Source organism: Ceratotherium simum, chromosome 17 (assembly GCF_057802395.1).
Source record: "Ceratotherium simum simum isolate JZ-2026a chromosome 17, ASM5780239v1, whole genome shotgun sequence".
Lineage (NCBI taxonomy): Eukaryota > Metazoa > Chordata > Mammalia > Perissodactyla > Rhinocerotidae > Ceratotherium > Ceratotherium simum.
Window position 1 is genome coordinate 52,051,302 of NC_141916.1, and position 27,837 is coordinate 52,079,138.

Genomic DNA, 27,837 nt, shown 5'->3' on the forward strand with positions numbered 1-27,837 from the left:
GGATAAATAACATGGATAAACTTTTCAACAGTAAAGCTTCTTTGTGGAAGATATCCTGCACTACTCTTTTCATACATTACCCGTTAACACCCAGCCCATTAACCATGGACAGATGTAAGAATGTCTTCAATGTGAAGATACAGGTCCCCAAATTCCTAGGTGTCCAGGTTTTCCTGTCAGTTATCCTGGCCCATGACCACTTCCTCTCATTCTCTCTGTGCTCCAGTGAAAGGCCATTTTTCTGTGTCAGTCCCTGTGGAGTCAGACATCGCTCCCGTCGCTCAATTGCTCATCTATGCCATTCTACCTGATGGGGAAGTGTTTGGGGACTCTGCAAAATATGAAGTTGAAAATTGTCTACCCAACAAGGTAGGTGATTTATTTCCTAAAATTAAAAAAAAAAAAAAAGACATGAGGCTAGGAAGGACATGGATTATTTTAGAGATGAAGAAACTGAGGTCATATCAACTTAGTAACTAATGCCGTCACAAAATAATTTAATTGCAAGACCAGAACTAGGATCCAGGTCTCCCAATTCTTGGTTCAGTGCACTTTTTTTTGAGGCTCACCTTCTTTATTTATTATTTTTTGTGTATGTGATAAGAACATAACATAAGATCTATCCTCTTAGCAAATTTTTAAGTATACAATACAGTGTTGTTAGCTATAGGCTATATGCTGTGCAGTTGATCTCTAGGACTTATTCATCTTGTATAACTGAAACTTTGTACCCTTTGATCAACACATCCTTTTCCCCTCTCCCCAGCCCCAGGCAACCACCATTCCACTCTCTGCTGCTTTTATCAGCGCCTTTCAATCGGGTTGTGCTGCCCTTAAAATACAACCCAGTCCAGAGCCATTCACTTCATTCCCCTGAAATGAAACGGGAAGCATAGGTAAAGAGATGATAGATAGGTAGAGAGAGAGAGAGAGATAAATTTATAGATTAGATTAGATTACATTATTAGAATGACTGACATTTCACCTGGAGCAAATATATAACTGGTCCTTAAAAATAAGTAAGTAACAAGAATATATATGGCTCCCGGTGCTCATTTGTTGCTTCAGCATATAACTGGCCTGTATACTAACTGCTAAATAAATCTGGGTGAGAAAAAGACGAGCAAAGAGCCTCAGGACTAACTCTCTGACAACCATAATTTAGAAAAACAGATGTAGTTGAATATGCAAATGACAAAAAATGTGAAGGGCTTTAGGATTGTAATAACAGATAGCTTACTAACCTGATGATTTTCCCTTTCTCCCAGGTGGATTTGAGCTTCAGCCCAACACAAACTCTCCCGGCCTCACACGCCCACCTGCGAGTCACAGCATCTCCTCAGTCTCTCTGCGCCCTCCGCGCCGTGGACCGAAGTGTACTGCTCGTGAGTCCTGAGGCTGAGCTCTCCCCGGTCTCGGTGAGTTCCCGTCAGCCTCAGGGGTCGGGAAGGGCCACTCGAGAATCCCAGAGCAAGGAGAAACCTCTGTTCAGTAAAGAAAAGAATAATTTTAAATATTTTACATTTATTTGAGGGTTAATAATTGTCAAAGTTCTTTAACGTATATCTTATTCAGTGCTCATGGCATCCCTGAAACATATCTTCATTTTAAGATCTAAAAGTACAGTTCAGAAAAATGTACGATTTATTAAGCAGAAAGTAAGAATGGCCAGTAAATTGCAGAGCTTAAATCTGATTTCACATGTTCTGTCTATGTACCTATTGTCTCTCTATGATACCACTGCTATCTCGATAATGAGTCAAATGTATATTTTAATTACTTTTACCCTTCAGATACTCAGTATAGAGCCTATCAGAGTAATGTTGGTTTTAGGGCACCAAAGTAAACTTTTTCTTTTTTAAATTGCAATAACATTGTTTATAATATTATATAAATTTCAGGTGTACATCACTATATTTCAATTTCTGTGTAGATTACGTGATGTGCACCACCCAAAGACTAATTACAATCCATCACCACACACATGTGCCTATTCATCCCTTTCACCCTCCTCCCTCCCCACTTCCCCTCTGGTAACCACCAATCCAATCTCTGTCTCTATGTGATTGTTTGTTGTTGTTGTTGTTGTTGTCTTCTGCTTATGAGTGAGATCATACCATATTTGACTTTCTCCCTCTGATTTATTTCACTTAGCATAATACCCTCAACATCCATCAATATTGCCACAAATGACCAGATTTCATCTTTTTTTATGGTTGAGTAGTATTCCATTGTGTATATATACCACATCTTTTTTATCCATTCATCCCTTGATGGTCACCTAGGTTGCTTCCAAGTCTTAGCAATTGTGAATAATGCTGCAATGAATACAGGGGTGCATCTATCTTTATGCATTCGTGTTTTCATGTTCTTTGGATAAATACCCAGCAGTGGAATAGCTGGATCATATGGTAGTTCTATTCTTAATTTTTTGAGGAATCTCCATACTGTTTTCCATAGTGGCTGCACCAGTTTGCACTCCCACCATCAGTGTATGAGAGTTCCCTTCTCTCCACACCCTCTCCAACACTTGCTGTTTCCTGTCTTGTTAATTATAAGCATTCTGATGAAAGTGAGGTGATATCTCATTGTAGTTTTGATTTGCATTTCCCTGATAGTGATGTTGAACATCTTTTCCTGTGCCTGTTGACCATCTGTATATCTTCTTCAGAGAAATGTCTGTTCAGATATTTTGCCCATTTTTAATTGAGTTGTTAGTTTTTTTGTTGTTGAGATGTATTAGTTCTTTATATATTTTGGAGATTAACCCCTTATCAGATATATGGTTTGCAAATATGTTCTCCCAATTGTTAGGTTGTCTTTTCATTTTGTTGATGGTTTCCTTTGCTGTGAAGAAGGTTTTTAGTTTGATGTAGTCCCATTTGTTTATTTTTTCTATTGTTTCTCTTGCCCGGTCAGACATGGTGTTTGAAAATATGTTGCTAAGGGCCGGCCCCGTGGCTTAGTGGTTAAGTGCACGTGCTCTGCTGCTGGCGGCCCGGGTTCGGATCCCGGGCGCGCACCGATGCACCACTTCTCCGGCCATGCTGAGGCTGCGTCCCACATACAGCAACTAGAAGGATGTGCAACTGTGACACACAACTATCTACTGGGGCTTTGGGGGAAAAATAAATAAATAAAATTATAAAAAAAAAAAAAAGAAAGAAAATATGTTGCTAAGACTGATGTCAAAGAGCATACTTCCTATGTTTTCTTCTAGAAGTTTCATGATTTCAGGTCTTACATTCAAGTCTCTAATCCATTTTGAGTTAATTTTTATGTATGGGTAAGATAATGGTCTACTCTCATTTTTTTGCATGTGGCTGTCCAGTTTTCCCAAATACCATTTGTTGAAGAGACTTTCCTTTCTCCGTTGTGTGTTCTTGGTTCCCTTGTAGAAAATTAGCTGTCCATAGATAGGTGGGTTTATTTCTGGGCTCTTGGTTCTGTTCCATTGATCTGTGTGTCTATTTTTGTGCCAGTACCATGCTGTTTTGGTCACTATAGCTTTGTAGTATATTTCGAAATCAGGGAGTGTGATACCTCAAGCTTTGTTCTTTTTTCTCAGGATTGCTTTGGCTATTTGGGGTCTTTCGTTGTTTCGTATAAATTTTAGGATTCTTTGTCCTATTTCTGTGAAAAAGTGTTGTTGGAACTTTGATAGGGATTGCCTTGAATTTATAGATTGCTTTAGGAAGCATGGAAATCTTAACTATGTTAATTCTTCCAATCCAAGAGCATGAAACATCTTCCCATTTCTTTCTGTCTTCAATTTCTTTCAACAATGTTTTATAGTTTTCAGTGTACAGATCTTTCACCTCTTTGGTTAAGTTTATTCCTAGGTATTTTATTCTTTTTGTTGCGACTGTAAATGGGATTGTTTTCTTAATTTCTCTTTCTGCTACTTCATTGTTAGTGTATAGATATGCAACTGATTATTTATGTTGATTTTGTATCCGGCAACTTTATCGTATTCATTTATTACTTCTAAATGTTTTTTGGTGGATTCTTTAGGATTTTCTCTATATAAAATCATGTCATCTGCAAACAGTGACAGTTTCACTTCTTCCTTTCCAATTTGGATCCCTTTTATTTCGTTTTCTTGCCTGATTACCGTGGCTAGGACTTCCAATACTATGTTCAATGAGAGTGGTGAAAGTGGGCATCCTTGTCTGGTTCCTGTTCTTAGAGGCATAGCTTTCACTTTTTCTCCATTGAGAATGATATTAGCTGTGGGTTTATCATATATGGCCTTTATCATGTTGAGGTACTTTCCTTCTATACCCATTTTATTCAGAGTTTTTATCATAAATGGATGCTGTATCTTGTCAAATGCTTTCTCTGCATCTATTAAGATGATGATGTGATTTTTATTCTTCATTTTGGTAATGTGGTGTATCACATTGATTGATTTGTGGGTGTTGAACCAACCCTGCATCCCTGGAATGAATCCCACTTACTCATGGTATATGTTCTTTTTAATGTATTGTTGTATTCCATTTGCTAGTATTTTGTTGAGGATTTTTATGTCGATGTTCATCAATGATATTGGCCTGTAATTTTCTTTTTTTGTGTTGTCCTTGTCTGGTTTTGGTATCAAGGTAACTTGGCTTTGTAGAATGAGTTAGGAAGCTTCCCCTCCTTTTCAATTTTTTGGAAGAGTTTGAGAAGGGTAAGTATTAAGTCCTCTATGACTGTTTGGTAGTATTCACCAAGGAAGCCATCTGAGTCCTGGACTTTTATTTTGGGGGAGATTTTTGATTACTGTTTTGATCACCTTACTGGTGATTGATCTATTCAAATTCTCTATTTCTTCTTGATTCAGTTTTGGAAGGTTGTGTGATTCTAAGAATTTATCTATTTCTTTAGACTATCCAATTTGTAGACATATAACTTTTCATAGTATTTTCTTATAACCTTCTGTATTTCTGAGGTGTCCATTATAATTTCTCCTCTTTCATTTCTGATTTTATTTATTTGAACCTTCTTTCTTATTTTCATGGTGAGTCTAGCTAAAGGTTTGTCGATTTTGTTTATCTTTTCAAAGAACCAGCTCTTGGTTTCATTGACTTTTTTCTATTTTTTTTTAGTCTCTATTTCATTTATTTGTGCTCTGATTTTTATTATTTCCTTCCTTCTACTGATTTGGGGCTTTGTTTATTCTTCTTTTTCCTATTCTTTTAGGTGCACTCTTAGATTGTTTATTTGAGATTTTTCTTGTTTGTTGAGGTAGACCTGTATTGCTATAAACTTCCCTCATAGAACCACTTTTGCTGTATTCCATAAATTCTGGCATGTTGTATATTCATTTCCATTTGTCTCCAGGTATTTTTTGGTATCTCCTTTGATTTCCTTACTGATCCAATCGTTGTTAAATAGCTCTTTGTTTAATCATATATTTGTGGCTTTTCTGATTTTCTTCCCATAGTTGATTTCTAGTTTCACACCATTGTGGTTAGAAAAGATGCTTGGTATTATTTCAATTTTCTTAAATATAGTGAGTCTTGTCTTGCGGCCTAATATGTGATCAATCCTGGAGAATGTTCCATGCGCATTTGAGAAGAATGTGTATTCTGTAGTATTTGGATGGAATGTTCTGTATATATCTTCTAGGTCCATTTGGTCTAGCGTGTCACATAAGGTTAATGTTTCCTTATTGATCTTCTGTTTGGATGATCTATCCATTGGTGTAAGTGGAGTGTTAAAGTCCCCTACTAATATTGTGTTACTGTCTACTTCTCCTTTTATGTCTGTTAATAATTGCTTTATATATTTAGGTGCTCCTATGTTGGGTGCATAGATATTTACAAGTGTTATATCCTCTTGTTGGATTGTTCCCTTGATCCTCATGTAGTGCCCCTCTTTGTCTCTTGTTACAGTTTTTGTTTTAAAGTCTATTTTGTCTGACATAAGTATTGCTACCCCAGCTTTCTTTTCATTGCCATTTGCATGGAGTATTTTTTCCATCCTTTCATTTTCACTTTGTGAATGTCTTTAGGTCTGAAGTGTGTCTCTTGTATGCGGCATATTTACGGGTCTTGTTTTTTTTTTTTTTTTTGGTGAGGAGATCAGCCCTGTGCTAACATCCGCCAATCCTCCTCTTTTTTTTGTTGAGGAAGACGGCCCTGGGCTAACATCTGTGCCCATCTTCCTCCACTTTATATGGGACGCCGCCACAGCATGGCTTGCCAAGCAGTGCGTCGGTGCGCGCCCGGGATCCGAACCAGCGAACCCCGGGCCGCCGCAGTGGAGCGCACGCACTTAACCGCTTGCGCCACCAGGCCGGCCCCCGGGTCTTGTTTTTTAATCAAACCAGCCACCCTCTGCCTTTTGATTGATGCATTTAGTCCATTGACATTTAAAGTAGCTATTGATAAGTATGTACTTACTGCCATTTTGTTACTTTTTTCTGGGTGTTTTAGGAGTTCTTCTACGTTCCTTTCTTCTTCTCTTGCTCTCTTCCCTTGTGGCTTGATGGTTTTCTTTAGTATTATGTTTGGCTTCCTTTATCTTAATTTTTGTGTATTTATTACAGGTTTCTGGTTTGTGATTACCATGAGGTTTATATGTAATAACCTATGAATATAATAATCTATATTAAGTTGGTGGTCTCTTTAGTTTGACCTCTTTCTAAAACCTCTACTCTTTTACTCTTCTCCTCCCACATTTTATGTTTTTCCTATCATATCTAACCTCTTTGTGTGTGTGTATCCATTACCCTTTTATCATGCAAATAGGTAATTTTAGTTCTTTTGTCTTTTGACCTTCATATTATCTTCATACATGGTTGATCTGCTACCTTTACTGTATTTTTGCCTTACCAATGATTTTATTGCTTTTTTTTAATTATAATTTTCTTATTCCTATTTGTAGTCTTCTCTTTCCCACTTAAATAAGTCCCTTTAGTATTTCTTGTAGGACTGATTTCTTGGTGATAAATTCCTTTAATTTTTGCTTGTCTGGGAAATTCTTTGTCTCTCCTTCCATTCTGAATGATAACCTTGCCAGGTAGAATATTCTTGTCTGTAGGTTTTTTCCTTTCAGCACTTTGCATATATCATGCAACTACCTTCTAGCCTGTGAGGTTTCTGCTAAGAAGTCAGCTGATAGCATTATAGGGTTTCCTTTGTATGTAACTTCTTGCCTTTCTCTTACGGCTTTTAGGATTCTCTCTTTATCTTTAATTCTTGACATTTTAATTATAATGTGTCTTGATGTGGGCCTCTTTGGGTTCATCTTGTTTGGTGCTCTCTGTGCTTCCTGTACCTGGATGTCTGTTTCCTTCCTTAGGTTAGGGAAGTTTTCAGCTATCATTACTTCAAATAGATTCTCTGCCCCTTTGTCTCTTCTCCTTCTGGGACACCTATAACATGGATGTTAGTGCACTTGATGTTGTCCCAGAGTCCCTTAGACTATTCTCATTCTTTTTAATTCTTTTTTCTTTTATCTGTTCAGCTTGGGTGATTTCTTCTAGTCTTTCATCAAGTTTTCTGACCCATTCTTCTCTATCACCTACTCTGCTATTGAATCCCTCTAGGGAATTTTTCATTTCCAGTATTGTATTCTTCATTTATGATTGGTTCTTTTTTATATTTTCCACTTCTCTGTTGATGTTCCCACTGAGTTCATCCATTCTTCTCCCAAGATCAGTGAGCATCCTTATGACATTTTGTTTGAACTCTTTGTTAGGTAGACTGTTTATTTGTTTCATTTAGTTCTTTTTCTGGGCTTTTGTCCTGTTCCCTTACTTAGAATGTATTCCTTTCTCTCCTCATTTTGCTTCTTTCTCTGTGCTTATATCCATGTATTAGGTGGGTCAGCTATGTCTCTTGATCTTGGAGAGGTAGCCTTATGTAAGTGATGCCTTATGAAGCCCAGCAGTGTGCTTCCCTCTCATCACCAGTTCCAAATGTTCCGGGAGTGACCCCTGTGTGGGCTACATGTGTCCTTCTGTTGTGGCATGGTTGCTTTTGCTGCAGGTGCCCAGGGAGGCTATGCTGTCCCCATGGCTGCTGGTTGTAATACTTAGCTGTATGTGGCTGTTATGGACCCTTCACTCACTTAATCAGGTGTGGGGAGCCCAGCACAGTTGTCTGCAAGGTCTAATAGCACATTCCTGTTGCAGTTTTTCTGTTAAGTGAGTAGGCCCCCAGCGTGGCTGGTTGTTAGGCTCAGGGGCTTAAAATTGCTGTAGGCCTCTGGCCTGCAAGGCTTTGTCAGCTCTCTCAGGATTGCAGCTGAGAGTGGCTGGCGTCAGGCACAGGAGCACCCAGTGGCTTCAGGCTTTAGAAGGTAGGGCTGATCCCCTATATGGCTATTCGAGAAGCGCAGATCTTCTGCAGCTGACAAGCCCTACTGCCCACAGGGCTGCACACACTGTCAACACAGTCCTGCCCCATGTGCGGGCCCCAGACCCCTGATGCAGACCCAGTCATCCCACTGCAGAGGGCCCACACGCTCCACCAACGCACCACACACTCCACCAATGCGCCACACACACCACCCACTCCTCCTGCATGCCCTGCCCTGCAGAGGCAGACCCACTTGCCAGCCGCAGAGAATCCAAGCACCCCGCCTATGCAGGCCCACAAGTTGCCCAAGGGCTTGCTGCTGGGTGGGACCAATCCCTAGGGTGAACTGCCTGCCCTGGTTGAGCTGGATTTAATTGGTGCTCTAGTAGGTGGGGCAGACCCTAGGCTAACAGACCAGGGGAAAAACTCCAATGGCATCTGCCAGCATCTGTGTCAGCATGCCTGTACCAAGTCACAGCAATGGCTGCAGCCAATGTCTCAGTCCCTGAAGAGGTCTCACCTCTCTCTGAGATGCACCCAGAGCCTATCAGGTGAGTCTCTCCACCAAAGGACTGTGCACCTTTCTTTCTGGTTATTTTAGGTTGCTTTCTGAAAGGGGTAAATTTGTGCATGGGCCCTTTAAGAGCAGGCATTGTTCCCCTTATGTCTGATAGCTTTTCTTGGGGTATTCCCCACTGCTGTTAGTAGTCACCACAGCCAGATATTATGACACTCGTCTCAGTTGTGCTGAGTCCAAAAGCTGCTTACAGTGGTAACGCTCCCTTACTCAGATCTGCCACTCCTCCAGGGAAGGCTGTGTACCTTAGGGTTGCTCCCAGCCAGCCATGAAGCACCACAGCTTGTGAAAGTGGCTTTTTTCCTCTCCAAAAAGGAATTTCTGCCTCTTCCACCGCAGTCAGCACTATCTCTTGTTGCAGGGCTTCTTTTTATCCAATTTTCAGTTCTCTCTCGGGGTAATTGTTCCAAGAGTAGTTGTAAAGTTGTTGTGTCCATGGGAGGAGATGAGTTTAGAGTCCACCTATGCCACCATCTTAACACCAACTCCCAAAGTAAACTTTTTATAAAAACAGATTCTTACAAACCTCAAGAGTTCCTAAAATAGGAATAAAATAAAATAATAGAAATAAATAAAAATAAAAACAAAGAAAGATGTTCTCAAACTCTTCAAAACTCTCAAAAGCACAACTGAAATCATAAACTATTTGCAGTAGTCTTGCCTAGGCTAATTAAAATGTGAAAGTCTTATATTTGGTTTTTATATTGGGTTAAGACCAACATTTATGAAGAGTAGTTATAGCTCTAATAAAAGAAAAAATGTTTTAAGAATCATTATTGGCATTGGTTGGTTGCATAATTTAAAACACAGGTTTATACATTTATAAATTTAAAATGTATTTATTAAGTTTATTTATTTTATTTTTATTTATTTATTTTAATTTAATTTATTTATTAAATTTTATTTAATTACTTTTGGAATTATTTAGCCAGGATAAGGCTGGGAACTTATTATTGTTTAATTCAAGCAATGTGTAAATCAGACTAGTGCTTAACTTAAACTAGTGTTTAAACAGTAAGAGTTTATGTTTCATATGTAGCAAATTGTTTGGAAAACATATTACTAAAGTTTCATCATTTATATTTTGACTTCCTCAAAACATGCTTATAATAAAAGATCTATTGAGTAATTATTTTTAGCCAAGAAATATATGCACTTGGGCCGGCTCCGTGGCTTAGCGGTTAAGGGCGTGCGCTCTGATGCTGGCGGCCCGGGTTCGGATCCCGGGCGCGCCCCAAGGCACCACTTCTCCGTCCAACGCGAGGCCGAGTCCCACGTACAGCAACTAGAAGGATGTGAACCTACGACATACAACTGTCTACTGGGGCTTTGGGGGGAAAAAATGAATAAATAAAATCTTTAAAAAAAAAAAAAAAAAAAAGAAATATATGCACTTAGTTTAAAAATGTAAATAGTGTTACAAGAGTTCAAACCAAAAAACAATAAGAACAACAGTTTTCTGGCTCCTTATCACCCTTCATCATTCCATTCCTTGCAAGCATACACTTTCAACCATTTCAGTTATTTCTTCTGATATTTACTTGCATATTTCTGAAGTAGATAGCCTTTGTTCGTTCTTCATTTTTAACATTGTCTATGGATTCCTATTATGAAGTAGCATTTTAACTCTTATTATTCATCTTCTCTTCCCTCCTCATCTTTCCAATACAATTGTATGATAATTTAGGTTAAATCTTTTGTCAATTTTCCTTATTGTGACTATATAAATATTGTTCATCACTAAGCCAAATAGTATATTATGACTATATTTCCCCTCTTGCTTGTTTTTATTTTTCCTAGAGTATAGTCATTGCCTTATTTTCATATTTGCTTAGGGTTTTCTTTTTCTTCCATTCTCTCTTTGTCTCCACATTCTTTTATGATTCTGTAAATAGTGTTCAATTCAATTCTATTAACTCTACTCCTTTTTTTCTGTTGGAACCCTCCATCTCTTCTCTGTTCTGGACCTATTGTTTTCTAGGCCTGTTGCTCACTTTCATCCCTGAGAATTCACTTCAAATCTCTCCTGGTTTGGTCCACTGTGTCCTGGATCCCATGACTTCTTTCTTTGTTTGCTTGCTCCTTTTGGTGAGGCACATCATTCAGTAATTTTATAAGAAAGAGGGCATGGGAGGTAAACTTTTTTGGGAACTGTGAATATCTTTATTTAACAATTAATTAATACTTTGACTTAGTACAGAACTTTAGTTAGATAATCATTTTCCCTGAGAGTTTTGAGGGCTAATGCCCCCTTTGTGGGCTAGTTCCATTGCTTTCTAGCCTCCAAAATTGTTAGTGAGATGCACAATGCCATTCTAATTCTCAGTCTTTATATTTGTTCTCTATTTCCTCTCTGGAACCTTTTAAGATCTTTTTTTTATGTTGGGTGCCCTGAAAATTCACGATCATGTGAAGGATCTTGCTTCATTTATTACACTAGACATTTATTATACTGAACATTCAATGAATCATTTCAATCAAGAGCACAGATTCAAACTTTTTGGGGAGTCATGGTCACTGACTACAGTCTGGTGAAGGCTATGAATATTATTTAAATGCATAAAATAAAATACTTAGGAATATAAAGGAAGTACAATTTTCAAAATATTTTCATTTGATATTCTCAATTTGTAGCTATAACTATCACACTGAGGACTGCTGAGAAAAAGTTACTTCCATGGTTATCTGTTCATTTAAGCATTGTCATACCTAGAGCTATCCCCCAAATTCTTTCCAATCCTTACCTATTATTATTAGTGCCTCCTAAAAGTGTACAAGTAGTCCACAAAGGAAAATAGACTTCATTATGGCCACAAAAATTACCCTGAGATAAATGGCAATGGAGAGCATAGGCTGAGGAACTTCCTGCTTGGGAGCTATCTTTGGGCCATGATTGGTTCCTCTTAATAACAGGTACATCTTTTAGTACTTTTGTATGTCTGTTCTTATTAATACCATCATATTAGTGGAATAACCATTAAAGTCATGTGCCTGGGGATATGTCTGAATACCAAATCTAAGGTGACTTGGGATGTATATTGATTCCATATTTTCTTAATGAAGAGAAACCAAAGAAAAATTTTGCCAACTTAAATTTGTAAACTTTGATGGTCATAGATGAGTTATTAAATATCCACTTATAATTTTTGTATATTATTTAACTACACATATTCAAAATCAACATTACATTAAAATATTTATTAATTTAGAAATATGGTTTTTCCCACTCACATTTCATGAAACAATTTTATTCAAACTCTTCACAATAATTTCTGATGCTAGTGTCTTGACCTTGATGATGCTATATTATCTAACAATTTTCCAGAGCATATCATCTTTATTTTCACCTAAATTATCTAAGATATGGCACTTTGTTTATTTTTTTATTGAGGTCACATTGGTTTATAACATTATATAAATTTCAGGTTGTACATCATTATATTTCAACTTTTGTATAGACTGCATTGTGTGCATTGTGTTGACCACCAGAAGCCTAGTTGCCATCCGTCACCATACACATTTACCCCTCTACCCCTTTCGCCTTCCCTAACCCCCTTTCCCCCTGGTAACCGCCAATCTGTTCTCTGTATCTCTGTGTTCGTTTGTTTATCTTCCACGTGTGAGGGAAATCATACGGTATTTGTCTTTCTCTGTCTGACTTATTTCACTTAGCATAATACACTCAAGGTCCATCAAATAGTTTATTTCTTGAGATTTTCATTTTTATTTTAACTTTGATTTTTTACAGCTCTTAATAATAAAATACTTTGAATCCTCTCTTTTTTCTATCAATAAGATTACACAAAGAGAAATTTTTAGATGTTGCATTTTTCAAATGTGGAAATGCAAATTGTTTTGACTGTTCTTTGGACTTCGGAAGTCTGTGTAACACTGATGGATTGCCAGCCAGACTATTTAGTTAAGCATGTAAAAAACAATAAACAATTCTTAGTTTTCATAATTCAAAAGCTGTTCATCAAATAGCTATATTTCTCAATAGTCCTTGAGAAAATTATTGCTCTAATCAAGTCTCTAAAAAAAACAATAAAGTAAATGTTTATATGGTGAAGACCATGAATATACATCTGTATGAAGAATGAAAAATAAAACACCCAAATAGCCTATTTTAATGGGAATCAGTACCACTAGTGGCTTGAGGTAAGATGACTGGCTAGAGCATAAACATGGACTGTAAAAGTGTCATATCGCAGGTGACTTAGGAGGGCATAAAGTATTCGAGAGAAGGCTCTATACTATGAAAAATTTGGGGGCCAGCCCCGTGGCTTAGCGGTTAAGTGTGCGCACTCCGCTACTGGCAGCCCGGGTTCAGATCCTGGGTGCGCACTGACACACTGCTCCTCTGGCCATGCTGAGGCCACATCCCACATACAGCAACTAGAAGGATGTGCAACTATGACATACATCTACAGGGGCTTTGGGGGGGAAAAAAAAAAGGAGGAGGATTGGCAATAAATGTTAGCTCAGAGCCAGTCTTCCTCAGCAAAAAGAAAAAGAAAAACTTTGTAAAGACTACTAAAAAAGTGACATTCTCCTTTATTTTTTTATTTTTTGTTTATTGCAGTAACATTGGTTTATAACATTGTATACATTTTAGGTGTACATCATTATACTTCTATTTCTGCAAGAGATTCTCTTTTCTGAGCAATAATTTGGTGGAAAAATGAAAATCTCATTTTGTATTTGAGCATATATGGAATAACCAAGACTTTTGGATCATCATTGGATGAAAAACTGTAGACTTCGCATCCCAGGAATAACGTCTTGGATTACACTGATATGACTTAGATAGATGATATGTGATGATTTATATCCCGTTAGAACAAGGAGTTCATTTTTCCTATATGTAAGGGAAAAAGTAGGTGGACATAATCCTTTTAATAGTGGCAAGATCACCTTCTGCTTATTTAGATTACAAATCTAACTAAATCCTTGAGGGTAAGACTCACAAAACTAGTTTCATTCTTTCACACAGTAAAATTCTATTACTGACTGATTGATATCATATTACAAGCATATATTTTTTAGTTTATATTTAATATATGTTTTATATTAAATTATAAATATTATCTCTCTCCAACATAAGGTCCGGAATTTGTCTTTGAGCTCTCTCTTAATGTTCCTGTTAGTCTTGGATACTTGGAATATTTTTAATCTTTTCTTGAGCATGGTAAACACATTTACAACAAAACAATGTCCAAAAGAAAAAAATCTCCACAAATCTCTTTTATAGATCATGGATACACTTGAGAAATAATTGGTAGTGATCATATTGATTCTTTTATTTTCAGCAGGTACCATTCAAGAAAGGACAAGAAAGAGTTTTTGCCCTCTTTCCTCATTTTTTATAGGTATATAATCTGCTGCCTGTGAAAGACTATGCTGACTTCATTCATAGTTCAAATCAGCAGAAAGAAGACCAAAAAGACTGTATCAAACATGATAATGTCTCTATTGATGGACTCATGTACTCTCCAGTGTCACACAGCAAAGAAGAGGATGTTTACAGCTTCATGAGGGTAAAGCCCGTATTATCCATTAATATTCTGCCTTGTGAATTATTTAGGATTAATAGAATACTACATTAATAAAGAATATCAGAAAGTGCCCAGTCTGAGTCATTGTTTTTCTGCTGAGGAATCTGAGACATAGAGAGGTTAAGTGACTTGCTTAAGCGACATAGTTAATTGTAGTAAAGCCAAGGCCAAGACACACTTCTGATGAATCTTGTGTTCTTTTCAACATACTCTGTGGCTTTACAGCACTAACTTTACAATACTCAGCTTTGCTATACTAAAGAGTATGAGGAATAAAATTTGAAGAGTCTTCAAAGAGTAAAATTCTCTTATTATGCTACTGTATCAAATATTCTATAACTCTTCTTTATTATGTAAAATTATAATGTCACTAATTGGGTATTATATTTTCCATACAAAGTAGGGTTTTTATATAATTTTTAAATATTTATGTTTGATTTGGTAATCATTTTCTTTCCAGAACATGGACTTAAATGTATTCACCAACTTGAAGATCAAACATCCCAAATTTTGTCCTGATGATATAAGTTCCCACCCTCCAGGTAAAATGACAAATTAGTTTATGTTTTGGATTAAGGGAAATATTAACCATTTAGCAAAGATGATGAACATGAAATGGTTGAGCAGGCATATTGTCCATAACAAAGAAAAAGAACCCAAGTTTACATGGGCCAAATTAATTGCCCAAAGTCACGTAGACACAGTCACGTGGCACAGCCAGAACTGGAGCCCCTTCTTTTGATTGATTTGCACACTTCATTGTCACTCAACAAGCAAAAAAATAGACAATAAGATAAAATATAAAAATTACTATAATGGGTGGACACACAAGAATAATTCTGTGGAGTCTGAAAATTTTTCATAGAAGAGATGTGTCACACGGAATGAAGAGAATTTTGACAATGTATGAGAGATAGGAGAGAAGAGAAAAAAGACCACTTCAAGCAAAAGGAAGAGTATCAAGGAAAAGAAATAATTTTTACGTAAAATTACACTGCAAATGAAGTACTCTATTTGTAGTCAATTTTCTAACCCTATCCTAAATTTTTTAAAACTTCTGTCTTACTACCAGGCTATTATTTTCAGAGGTCATAGTCAAACATCTTCCCTTCTGATTCTACCCACCCTTTTCAACATTCACCAAAATATCATCTCTCAATAAATGATTTTGGTTGGCAATAGTATAAAAAAAAAAGAAAAAATCAATTAGGAGCCAAAAAATCCTGATGTGTGGCATCAGGCAAGTCAATTCTCTTCTTTAAGCCTCAATTTTGTTGGTAAAATGAGGGAATCATAATAAATGTCCTCTAAATTTCCTTCTTACATTATACAAGAATATGATTTGAAATATTCATATAAGATATTATGTTATGTGATACATATATACAAACTTCATGGTAACCGGATACGAAAAACCTATAGTTGTTACACAAAAATTAAAGAGAAAGGAATTCAAACATAACACTAAAGAAAGTCATCAAACTACAAGGGAAGAGAGCAAGAGAAAAAGAAAGGAACAGAGAAGAACTACAACACAGCCAAAAACAATGAACAAAATCACAATAGTACATACTTATCAACAATTGCATTAAATGTAAATGAACTAAATGTTCCAATCAAAAGACATAGCATACCTGAATGGATAAAAAGCAAGACCCATCTATATGCTGCCTACAAGAGACTCACTTCAGATCTAAAGACACACACAGATTGAAAGTGGAGGGATGGAAAAAGTTATTCCATGCAAATGGAAATAAAAAGAGTGCTGGAGTGACAATACTTATATCAGACAAAATAGACTTTAAAACAAAGGCTGTAACAAAAGATAAAGAAAGGCATTACATAATAATAAAGGGATAAATCCAACAAGAGGATGTAACATTCATAAATATTTAAGTACCCAACATACGGGCACCTAAATATAGAAAGCAAATATTAACAGACTTAAAGGGAGAAATTAACAATAATACAATAATAGAGGACTTTAATACCCCACTTACATCAATGAATAGATCATCCAGACATAAAATCAATAAGGAAACAGTGGCCTTAAATAACACATTAGGCCAGATGAACTTAATAGACATATGTGGAACATTCCATCCAAAAACTGCAGAATACATATGCTTTTCAAGTGCACATGGAACATTCTCTGGGATAGATTATGCTAGGCTGCAAAACTAGATCAATAAAATTAAAAAGATTGAAATCATATCAAGCATCTTTTTTGACCACAGTGTTATAAAACTAAAAATTGATTACAATAAGAAAACTGAAAAAAATACAAATGCATGAGACTAAAAATCATGCTACTAAACAACTAATGGGTCAACGAGGAAATCCAAGATGAAATAAAAAAATACCTTAAGACAAATGAAAATGGAAACACAACATTCCAAAATCTATGGGATGCAGCAAGAGCAGTTCTAAGAAGGAAGTTCATAATGATATAAGTCTAGCTCAGGACAGAAGGAAAATTTCAAGTAAAGAATCTAACCTTACATGTAAAGGAACTAGATAAAGAAGAACAAAGCCCAAAAATAAACTCAAAATGAATTAAAGACCTGAATGTAAGACCTGAAACCATAAAAATCCTAGAAAGAAACATAGGGAGTAAGCTCTTTGACATAGGTCTTAGCAATATTTTTTCAGATATGTCTCCTCAGAAAAAAAGCAACAAAAGCAAAAATAAACAAATGGGATTATATCAAACTAAAAAGATTTTACACAGTAAGGAAAAGCACCAACAAAATGAAAAGGCAACCTACTGAATGGGAGAAGATATTTGCAAATCATACATCCAATAAGGGGTTAATATTCAAAATATATGAAGAACGCATACAATTCAATATCAAGAAAACAAACAATCCAATTTAAAAAATGGGCAGAGAAGCTCAATAGACATTTTGCTAAAGAAGACATACAGATGGCCAACAAGTACATGAGAAGTTGCTCAACTAATCATTAATAATCAGGGAAATACAAATCAAAACCACAATAAGATATCACCTCATGTATGTCAGAATGGCCTTATCAAAAAGACAAAAAATAACAAATGTTGGTGAGAATGTGAAGAGAACCTTCATGCACTGTTGGTGGGAATGTAAATTGGTGCAGCCACTATGGAAAACAATATGGAAGTTCCTCAAAAAATTAAAAATAGAACTAGGGGCAGCCCGGTGGCTTAGCAGTTAAGTGCACATGCTTCCACTTTGGCGGCCCGGGGTTCGTATCTCGGGCATGCACCAATGCACTGCTTGTCAAGCCATGCTGTGGCAGCATCCCATATAAAATGGAGGAAGATAGGCACGGATGTTAGCTCAGGGCCAGTCTTCCTCAGCAAAAAGAGGAGGATTGGCGACAGATGTTAGCTCAGGGCTAATCATCCTCAAAAAATAAAATAAAAATTAAAAATTAAAAATAGAACTATACTATGATCCAGCAACTTTACTTATGGGTATTTACCTGAAGAAAACAAAAACACTAGTTCAAAAAGATATATGCACCCCTATGTTCATTGTAACATTATTTACAATAGCAAGATATGGAAGCAACCTAAGTGTCCATTGATAGATGAATGAATAAAGAAAGATGTGGTACATATATATATAATGGAATATTACTTGGCCATAAAAAAGAATGAAATCTTGCCTTTTGCAACAATGTGGATGGACCTAGAGTGTACAATGCTAAGTGAAACAAGTCAGACAGAGAAAGACACATACCATATGATTTCACTGATATGTAGAATCTAAAAGACAAAACAAACTAATAAACAAAACAAAGCAGAAACAGACTCAGATACAGAGAATAAATTAGTGGTTACCAGAGGGGAGGCAGGTGAGGGGTTGGGTGAAATAGGGGAAGGAGATTAAGAGGTACAAACTTCTAGTTATAAAATAATTAAGCCATGAGGATGTAATATAGAGCATAGGAATATAGTCAATAATATTGTAACAGCTTTGTAGGAGGACAGATGGTAACTAGACTTATTGTGATGATCATTTCATAATGTTTATAAAGATCAAATCACTATGTTGTACATCTGAAACTAACATAATGCTGTATGTCAATAATATCTCAATAAAAATGTTTTTTTAATTTTAAAAAAAGAGGAAAAAGCATTAGGTTTGGTTTTGTGGATCTATGGAAAAAAAAACTTTGCAAGAATCTCTCCACTAATAATAATGTTGGCATTATTGAGCTCTGGTCATTTGTTATTCAAATGATTCTTATTACAGCCACATGGTATCTTGCCTGAAGGGCAGTCTTATGGTTCTTGCTTTCTTCTAAGGTGAAAGTTTTACCTTCTTTTTGGAAACCCTCCCCAGCTACCCTAACCCAAGAAATATCCACCAGTTACACATACACTATGTTATGCTTTCTCATGAATTTTATCATTTCTACTTTTGACAAAGATTCTACCCATCCAAAAAATGAGTGGTTCAACACATTTTTTCTAATGCAATTGTTTTAAAGTTTTAATTTTAGCAAGAAAACTAAATATTTAGCTACATTACAGTCATGCGTTGCTTAAAGACAGGGATACATTCTGAGAAATTTTTGTTAGGGGATTTTTGTCATCGTGCGAACATCGTAGAGTGTATTACACAAAAGTAGATGTTATAGCCTACTACACACCTAGGTTGTACGGTACTAATCCTACAGGATCACCGTCATATACGTGGTCCATCATTGACCAAAATGTCATTATGTGGCACATGACTGTATTCATACATGTCACATTGTATGGAAATATCATTCTCAAAGCAGTATTTTCCCTTCTTCCATTGTAATATGCATAGTGGCACTTCCTTATGTGGAATATAATGAGGTGATTGAAAATTTCCGTGGAGAGCCATTCGCTGAGACTGTACGAAACTATTTCCCTGAAACCTGGGTCTGGGACTTGGTAGTGGTAAAGTGAGTAACTTCCCTTTTTCCCATTAGCTTTGGGTGTGAAAACATGATTTCATTATTTCCAACTATTTTTCTAATTAATTTCTGTCATTTCAAGGCAGGACTAGGCTAATTTATAAAACTCTGGTCTAATTATATTAATTCACTAATTATAGACATAGCTGTGTTCCTGGCACTTCTGGAAAATTAACATGGTGACTAATAATAATCTAGCTTTCTAATGTTTAACACCACTGAAGGACACTGTATTGAATAGCAAACTTGAAGCAATCCTACATGGAATAAACCATTTTTAGAATTATAATTTATAAAATTGTCAGATGGCATTTTAGAGAAGGAAGTTCAATGACAATTTCAAATCCATAGTCAGATTTCTAATAGTAGTACAGATTTTGAGGTGGTGTGGGGGCATGGCTATGGTTGGGGAAATAGAACCATTTCTTTTATTTTTTCCATAGTGGGCTCTGATTATACTGTTAATATCTATTACTCTTTGGAGAGGACTCAAAAGTATGATGCTGGGTGACACTCATCAGTTACCATCTTAGAAATAACCAATTCACTTGCTTACTTTCTGTTCTTCGCATTGCCATCCTCCCCAGCTCATCAGGTGTGGCTGAAGTAGGAGCAACAGTCCCTGACACCATCACTGAGTGGAAGGCAGGGGCCCTCTGCCTGTCCAGTGACACTGGACTTGGTCTCTCCCCAATTGCATCTCTCCAAGCCTTTCAGCCCTTCTTCCTGGAACTCACAATGCCCTACTCTGTGATCCGTGGAGAAGCCTTCACACTTAAGGCCACTGTGTTAAACTACCTTCCCAAATGCATCCGGGTAAGGGCCTTACCAAATTAAGCATGATCAAAAGATTGCATTAGGCCCCACCACCTTTTCCAGATCACTGAAATATCCCCTGACTTCAATTACATATATTACCACACCAATAATAATCAGGTCCCAAATTAGAAGAGACCTAGCATTTTTTTCCCAAAAATATATGACACTGGTTTTGAAACTATAGCTTGCAAACTCCATATTTCTATTTTCTTTCATTTCTAAAGTTTACGAAAATGTTTTATTATAATCTAGGCTGAGTGCCTAAAATATGACATAATAGTCAGTACTGTTCAATCCTTTTATTTGGGTTTTCTAAGTCGTCCTCTAAATTCCCAAGACACTTTCTTTGTACCTACCCTCTAACACTCATCACATTTAACCATACGTAACATAATTCTTCTTCCTGGAATCTTATATGCCCTAGAACCAAAAACATCTTGAGGACAAGAGCCACTTATACTCAAGTGATTTATATACATAAAGCTTACAATATGTTTTTAACTGAATGAATGGATGAGTGTGTGGATAAAAAATGAAGGAAGGAAAAAAGTAAAGGAAGGAACACCAATTGGAGTATAGCCACAAAGTAAGCTGGGAGAATTCTCGTGAGTCTAAGCCAGTAGATAAATTTCCTCAGGACAACATGCTATTGTAGACTTTTCCTATCCTCCATTACTGGCACCAAAAAAATTAATAAATATAAATAGATAAATATATATTTATATTAATTATATTTATAAATATATATATATATGTTCTGTATGAAGTCTATACAACTTTTTAATGTATATAGTCTGAGCTTATGTCATTTTCAACCCCATAATTTCCAAAAGTGTTTCTCCTAGTCTCTTTTAACACCCAAATTCACTCTAGGATCTTTCACTTGCCCCATCCCATACCTCAACTTGTTACCCCTCTAAACTCATATCCCTTGTGTCACTTTGTCCCATATGGGGCTACAGGTAAGTGTGCAGCTAGAAGCCTCTCCTGACTTCACAGCTATCCTGGAGGAGAAAGACCAAGATTCTTACTGCCTCTGTGCAAATGGGAGACAAACTGTGTCCTGGCTGGTAACTCCCAAATCACTAGGTGAGTGAAAGTTCTCTGAAGGAACCCTCTCCACTCAAAGATGAAGAATACATGAAGGTTCCTTAAATTAGGTTCTCATCTTTGGGCCCCACAAGCAGAAGACTCCAGACGTTGCTGCTTTTGTCCCTGTACTTGCCAGCCCCTTAAATAAGGAGCAAGCCTTGGAATTGCTGACAAAACTTAGGACACCTTGTAGATATCGGGGATTTAAAGAGTACCAAGTCTCTGGGACATCTAAGCTCTGATCTATAGGCCTTTTGTTTCAGGGAACGTGAATTTCTCTGTGAGTGCAGAAACACTACAGTCCTCAGAGCTCTGTGGTACTGAGGTGGCTTCGGTTCCTGAAATTGGGAGGAAAGATACAGTGGTCAAACTTCTATTAGTTGAGGTGAGTAAGCCTGACTTGTCTGATAGCCATAGTCAGTCCAGGAAATGGTAGTATTATTGACTGTCTATAATCTTTGGGTAAAAAAAGAATTAATAATAATAGCACATGAACTCAGCATATGAGAAGTGCATGCATTAAGATAAAAGCACTGTTTTGTCCTGTTTTTCCACTTGCCTTTAGCAATTTTCCCATTAGCTGAAAGTTGGACTAGATATTTCTTTTCCTTAGTCTGCACCTCTCCCCTCAGTTCCCATCACTTCTTTCTCCTTTTTCTCTTAATTATCCTTTTTTATTCTTGTCTTTATCACCTGGACTCCTTCAAATTTCTCATACGTTTAGGCCTTCACCACTGTGATGCATATTAGAAATTATCTAACTCAAGCCCATCACTTCACAAGTAAGGAGGCTATAGACCCCCTCTCAAAACTCACGTTATTTTTTTTTGCACTTGGATGCTCAGTCCCTTCTCATCTCTGACTTTTCATTCTCTCCACACAAGCCTGAAGGAATCAAGAAGGAATATACCTTCAACTCCTTACTCTGTGCTTCAGGTAAGAGTCATTCAAAACAGCAATAAGAAGATAGTAGCATTTTAAGTTACAATGAATTTTTCCCACATAAATCATCTCATTTGATTTTTGCAATATTCCTATGAGAAAGCCAAGACATTATGTACCTCATGCCCATTACCCAAACAAAAAAAATAAGTGCCACAGGATCAAGGTTCTTAACTGGATTAACATAGCTATTAATAGCACAACAGGACTCAACCTAAAACGTCTTTGTTCCTCATTTGTAGCTCTTTTCTTCAGATTACAGGAACCTCTTCATCCAGCACACACAGGGGCCTCAGGAATAGCTAGGAAGAGTCAGAATCAAAATGTATCTAAGCTAATGGGAATAATATATAGAATATGTGGTGAAGGAACATATATTTCTGATCTTAGAGCTTAAGTAAAATCTAAGCTTTTTATGGCCAAAGACATTTCATACATAAACTGTACCAAATCATGAAAATATGGTTGTCATAGTTATTTTTTTCTCATTTTTGTGGCATTACTTGTTCTTCTACCACTGTATGCGTAGTCGTGAACTAGCCATTTGAGAACCGGCTATAGGAATTGATCATAAAAGATAAATCCTCCCCTGAATGCAAACTTAACAAGGGCAGGAATCTTGTCTCCTCTGGTTCACAACTGTATTCCCAGTGCCTAGAACAGTGACTGGCACAAAGTGGTTGCTCAGTACACATTTGTTGAAATAATGAATAATTTTGCTTAAAGTTTTTCATTCTAAAGCAAGCTCATGAACTAAAATCTATTCTGAGAAGAAACTTACAGTAGAGGTGAGATAAAGTAAATGATTTCACCAAAAGTGACAAACCAACATCATACTTACAAGTAGCATATTTGAGAAAATTGTTTTACAATTATTCAAAACCATAAAAAGTTTTTATGTGAAAGGTAGAAATATGAAGGGAGTCACTGGAGGTTAACGAGATTTGCTTATCTCTGAAATTTTCAAGAGTAAAATTTGTTGTTCTTTGTGCCCACAAGTCTATTCTGACTCTTAGCGACTCTATGGAATAATAAAGGATATATCCCTACCTTGGTCAATTTTGCTTTCCTGAGACTTCATCATTAAAAACTAATCTACCTGCCACCCCTCCCACACACACACCCATATCAAGGACTTCTCTGAAAGTAAGATCCTTGAGTAGCTAGCAACTGAGAGAAGTACCCTAGAACAGCAAAGAATCATATTTACTCTCTCGATTTAGTTATTCTTACATGTTGAGTGTCTACTCACACATAAGCTAAAACTTGAGGCCAAAAAAATGCGTTATCTTCATATGGCTATGAAACATTTTAAGAAGCCTTCAATAGGAGTAGATCATCAGATATCACAGAAAACTCAGAGCTTTCTTTGGACAGCCCCTGTGCAGTTCAATGCAGTGGATAATAAAAGAGGATGAGACATAGCTTGGAAAGCCACCTAGTACCAGGAAATGTAAATTTGGAATATTAAAATCAAGGACATTTTCTGAGGAGGTAGCAAGTCCAAGTTTAAGGTGCATTCCTAAAAGCACTGGCCCTAGGACTTTTCCGAAAAGGAGACTGTAGATAATCCTCTTGTATCTGATTTGTTTGTTTATCTAGATGTTGGGGTATCTGAAAAATTGTCCCTGAAACTCCCACCAAAAGTAGTGAAAGAATCAGCCAGAGCCTCTTTCTCTGTTTTGGGTGAGTCACTCGGCCTCTGATGAACTTGGGACAGCAACCACTGCCACTCCCCCAGGTTTTTTCAAATATTACTTTCAACTACGCTTCAGCTTTTCAATTTCTTTGTCATATCTCTATTTTTTTTCCTCAGTTTCTAATTGGTTCCCAGGATACCTGACCCTCCGTTCTAGTTATAATTTCTTCACATCAGCTATCTTTCAGAAATGACTCAAAATGTGAATGTCATTTGTTCTTGATGATACCAGCCAGTTATAGTAGTTCTGACTTCTCATCTTTCCTTTCCAGGTGACATACTAGGTTCTGCCATAAAAAACACTCAAAATCTTCTCCAGATGCCCTATGGCTGTGGAGAACAGAACATGGTCCTGTTTGCTCCTAATATCTATGTACTCAAATATCTGAATGAAACCCATCAGCTGACCCAGGAGATCAAGTCCAAGGCCATCGGTTATCTCAATGCTGGTGAGTCAGATAGAAACTTCACTTTGTTCGGGTAAATGTTCTCTCCACAAATAGGCTTCACATTCACTGGGCAGGAAAAGCTGTGTTACTGGGGGGTCCTGCATGCCGGAGAGGCCAGGGTATGTGAGTGACCTCTGGCTTCTCTGGCATCTGCTTGCACGTTTGGGAAGTCTCTCTTTCTCTGCTATGTCACTGCTACTTCATGGACCATCTGAAACCTTCCATTCCAGGTTATCAGAGGCAGCTGAACTACAAACACAGAGATGGTTCCTATAGTGCCTTTGGGGACCAACATGGCAAGAAGAAAGGCAACACATGGTAAGAAAAGTGTTCTATATGACAGACTTTGTACAGCATTACCCTTCTTATTCCTCATGGAAACTCTACAAATTACATACTATGAACCTCATTTTATAAAGGTAGAAACTTATGCCTATTGTTGTTATGTAAATGTCTCTAGGTTGCACAAATAATTAGTGGTGGGACTGAGACTCATCTTAAGGTCTATCTGCCTTAACTCCCAAATGCCTTTTGGATTCAACACAGTAAGATATTCTTTTTCATGTCTCTCTAAGACTCATCAGAAGTAAAACAAATCTGGCCACTTTAAGTTATTTTCCAGCATCCAGAAATACCAGAATTTAAGGCTAGAACAGTTTCAGCCATTTTTCACACTGAGACAAAACACACAGGCAAACAAGAGGTAACAAATGAAAAGGAGATTGGTGAAAGGAGAGGGAAGGAAGGTGTGGAGGGAAAGGATGTAATTTTTCGAGGCAGAAAACATTGCCAAGAGGTTGTCCATAGAGCAGGTGCAGAAGAGACGGTTTTTCTCATCTACAACAGAAAATCAGTGAAAGGAAGAAAACCTAGTGTGAGCACGCAAATGTCCTAGTCAACCACCTGATTAAGAAAGATGGAGCCTGAATCTTTGAAGCCATAAGAAAGTGAACAAGAAAGTAAGGGTCACTTGAAGCCACTCGATAATGAATTAACAGCAGATAGAGCCCAAAGAAAGTGAACAGTGTCCTGGAGTAACAAAAGGAGATTCCCCAGCTCTAAGCACCCAGAACCCCTCATACTGACTCTCCTGAGTGTTGAGGGGGCCCCATGAAGCCTGTGCATGTGAAGGTGCTGCATGAAAAAAAAAATGGCCTCATCCCCCTACTCTTCTTCTTCCATCAGGCTCACAGCCTTTGTGCTCAAGTCCCTTGCCCAGGCTCGAGATTTCATCTTCATCGATGAAACACACATCACCCAAGCCCTTACCTGGCTCTCCAAGCAGCAGAAGGACAATGGCTGTTTCAGGAGTTCTGGGTCACTGCTCAACAATGCCATCAAGGTGACTGCTTTTATAAGCTAGCTCTGAGCCTCGTGATCTCACTGATCCATGGCAATTTGTCCAAGGGTGAAGGCACATGACAAGAAAGCACACAGGAATTCCTGAAGGAAAGGACTGGGAGGTATGAGAGGGCAATAGGGTGGAGAAATAAACCCACATACCACAGAGGAAAAAGAAATGGAATCTCGGATGGGAGTGGGGATAGATACAGATGAGAACTTCCGAGGAACCAGGCAAGAGAAAGGACTGACCGTGAGGAGAGTAGACATCTTCAAAAGGTTTTCTGATGTGGAAATAATCTCTCTTTCCCTCTCTTACACTTACAGGGTGGAGTAGAAGACGAAGTGACCCTCTCTGCCTATGTCACCATTGCCCTTCTGGAGATTCCTCTCCCACTCACCGTAGGCACCAATGATGTTCTCAGTTTCCCAGACAGCTGTGAATCCGTTGACCTATGGTTACAATAATGCTCCTCTAAAACCCAAGCGACAGCTTTCCTGCCGCACAATGCTGATGCATTTGACAAAATGATAGAGACCACTCGATTCATCAGTGAGGATTCACTTATTCACTGAAGACCTGGACTATGTGCCAAAGCTAATCCTAATACACATGGCGTCCAGCCCTGCCCTTATCAGTTTACATTTTAATTAGAAACTTTTTTTTTTTTTTAAAAAGGAATGGTTTCTATTACGTTATGTGTTTTTTACCACTAGAAAGAATGATTTCTAAAAAGATGGCCAGGAAATGGATAGATAGATGAATGGATTTGAAAAGCACTGATACCACATATCTTGTGGTCATTATGTTTATTCCAGGACCTGCTAGGACCCCTTTTCACTCAGGATGCCCATTGTTCTCCCTTCACAGCACCCTGTTGTCCGCAATGCCCTGTTGTGCCTGGAGTCAGCCTGGAAAGCAACACAGAAAGAGGCTCATGGCAGCCCTGTCTACACCAAGGCACTGTTGGCCTATGCTTTTGCCCTGGCAGGTAACCAGGACAGAAGGAAAGAGATACTAAAATCACTTGATGAGGAAGCTATAAAAGAAGGTGAGAGAATACATTATGTTTTTCTCCCCACCCACTTCCACTGGATGGAAAAGGGGAAGAATATTGAATTCCCGAAAATAACTTCCCTTTTGGTCTACATCACTATAAATGCTGACAATTTTATGCAAACTCACCCGTTAAGAAATCAATGCTCCTTTTACACCCAAACCTTCCCTGGTCTATTATGTTATAGAGAGAATAAGATAGATAAAGGTAACATCACAGGAGAATTTGGGTGTTTCAATTTCCTTTTATTTACAAAGACAAATATAACTGACATTTATACTTTTCTGTATGGTACATGAATATGTATCAAAGTGTCTAGAAGCTACTAGAGCCATAGCAAAGAAACCATCATCCATAATAATAGCTTCTATGTTTTACTATGTCTAACACAACTCTCTGAAATAAATTGGTAGGTTTTTTATTTTATTTCAACAAAGCTAAAATAATGACCCAATCATTTTGGGTTCCTTTAGCAAAGGAACAAACCAGTGAAGAAATCATAGCTGCCTTTTTCTTCTACCAGCTCTACCAGGTCAACATTTGAAGCAGTTCAGTTCATACCTTATAAATTTCTGTCCCCAATATTTGCCTCACCCACACTGGATAGATCATAGCAAGTTCAGATTTTTACTCTGGAATAATAAATCTATGGATATTATGATTGAAGTAAAAAACTTACTTTAGCTTTTGTTATATTGTATTTATTTATTTCTAAATAGAAACATACAATCATACATTAACTACCAATAGTTTTCATTCTTTATTCTTATCCTTAAGACAATGCAACACATTGGGAACGACCTCAGAAACCCAAGGCACCAGAGGAGCATCTTTACCAGCCCCAAGCTCCCTCTGCTGAGGTGGAGATGACGTCCTACGTGCTCCTCACTTACCTCACAGCCCAGCCTGCCCCAACCTCAGAGGACCTGACTTTTGCAACGCACATTGTGATGTGGATCACAAAGCAACAGAATTCCCATGGGGGCTTCTCCTCCACCCAGGTCTGTGGTTCCCCCAGGATTCTTCCCCTTTAGAGTTAGGTTGCAGCTAGAAGGCTTGAACAAGAGAACAATAGCAAG

General features: G+C 37.4%; 1 protein-coding gene across 1 annotated transcript in view; it reads left to right on the forward strand.

The window, feature by feature from the left end:
• LOC101406742 (alpha-2-macroglobulin-like) overlaps positions 1-27,837 on the forward strand; it is a 70,271-nt gene that overhangs the window by 20,316 nt on the left and 22,118 nt on the right. The window contains exons 14-29 of the mRNA XM_087442778.1: positions 227-369; positions 1,269-1,418; positions 14,238-14,405; positions 14,884-14,965; positions 19,229-19,346; positions 19,946-20,174; positions 21,140-21,266; positions 21,533-21,654; positions 22,154-22,205; positions 23,814-23,897; positions 24,183-24,359; positions 24,590-24,677; positions 25,545-25,701; positions 26,028-26,102; positions 26,572-26,752; positions 27,536-27,759. Coding sequence (XP_087298904.1) covers positions 227-369; positions 1,269-1,418; positions 14,238-14,405; positions 14,884-14,965; positions 19,229-19,346; positions 19,946-20,174; positions 21,140-21,266; positions 21,533-21,654; positions 22,154-22,205; positions 23,814-23,897; positions 24,183-24,359; positions 24,590-24,677; positions 25,545-25,701; positions 26,028-26,102; positions 26,572-26,752; positions 27,536-27,759 — 2,177 coding nt within the window. The remainder of the gene's footprint in view (positions 1-226; positions 370-1,268; positions 1,419-14,237; positions 14,406-14,883; positions 14,966-19,228; positions 19,347-19,945; positions 20,175-21,139; positions 21,267-21,532; positions 21,655-22,153; positions 22,206-23,813; positions 23,898-24,182; positions 24,360-24,589; positions 24,678-25,544; positions 25,702-26,027; positions 26,103-26,571; positions 26,753-27,535; positions 27,760-27,837) is intronic.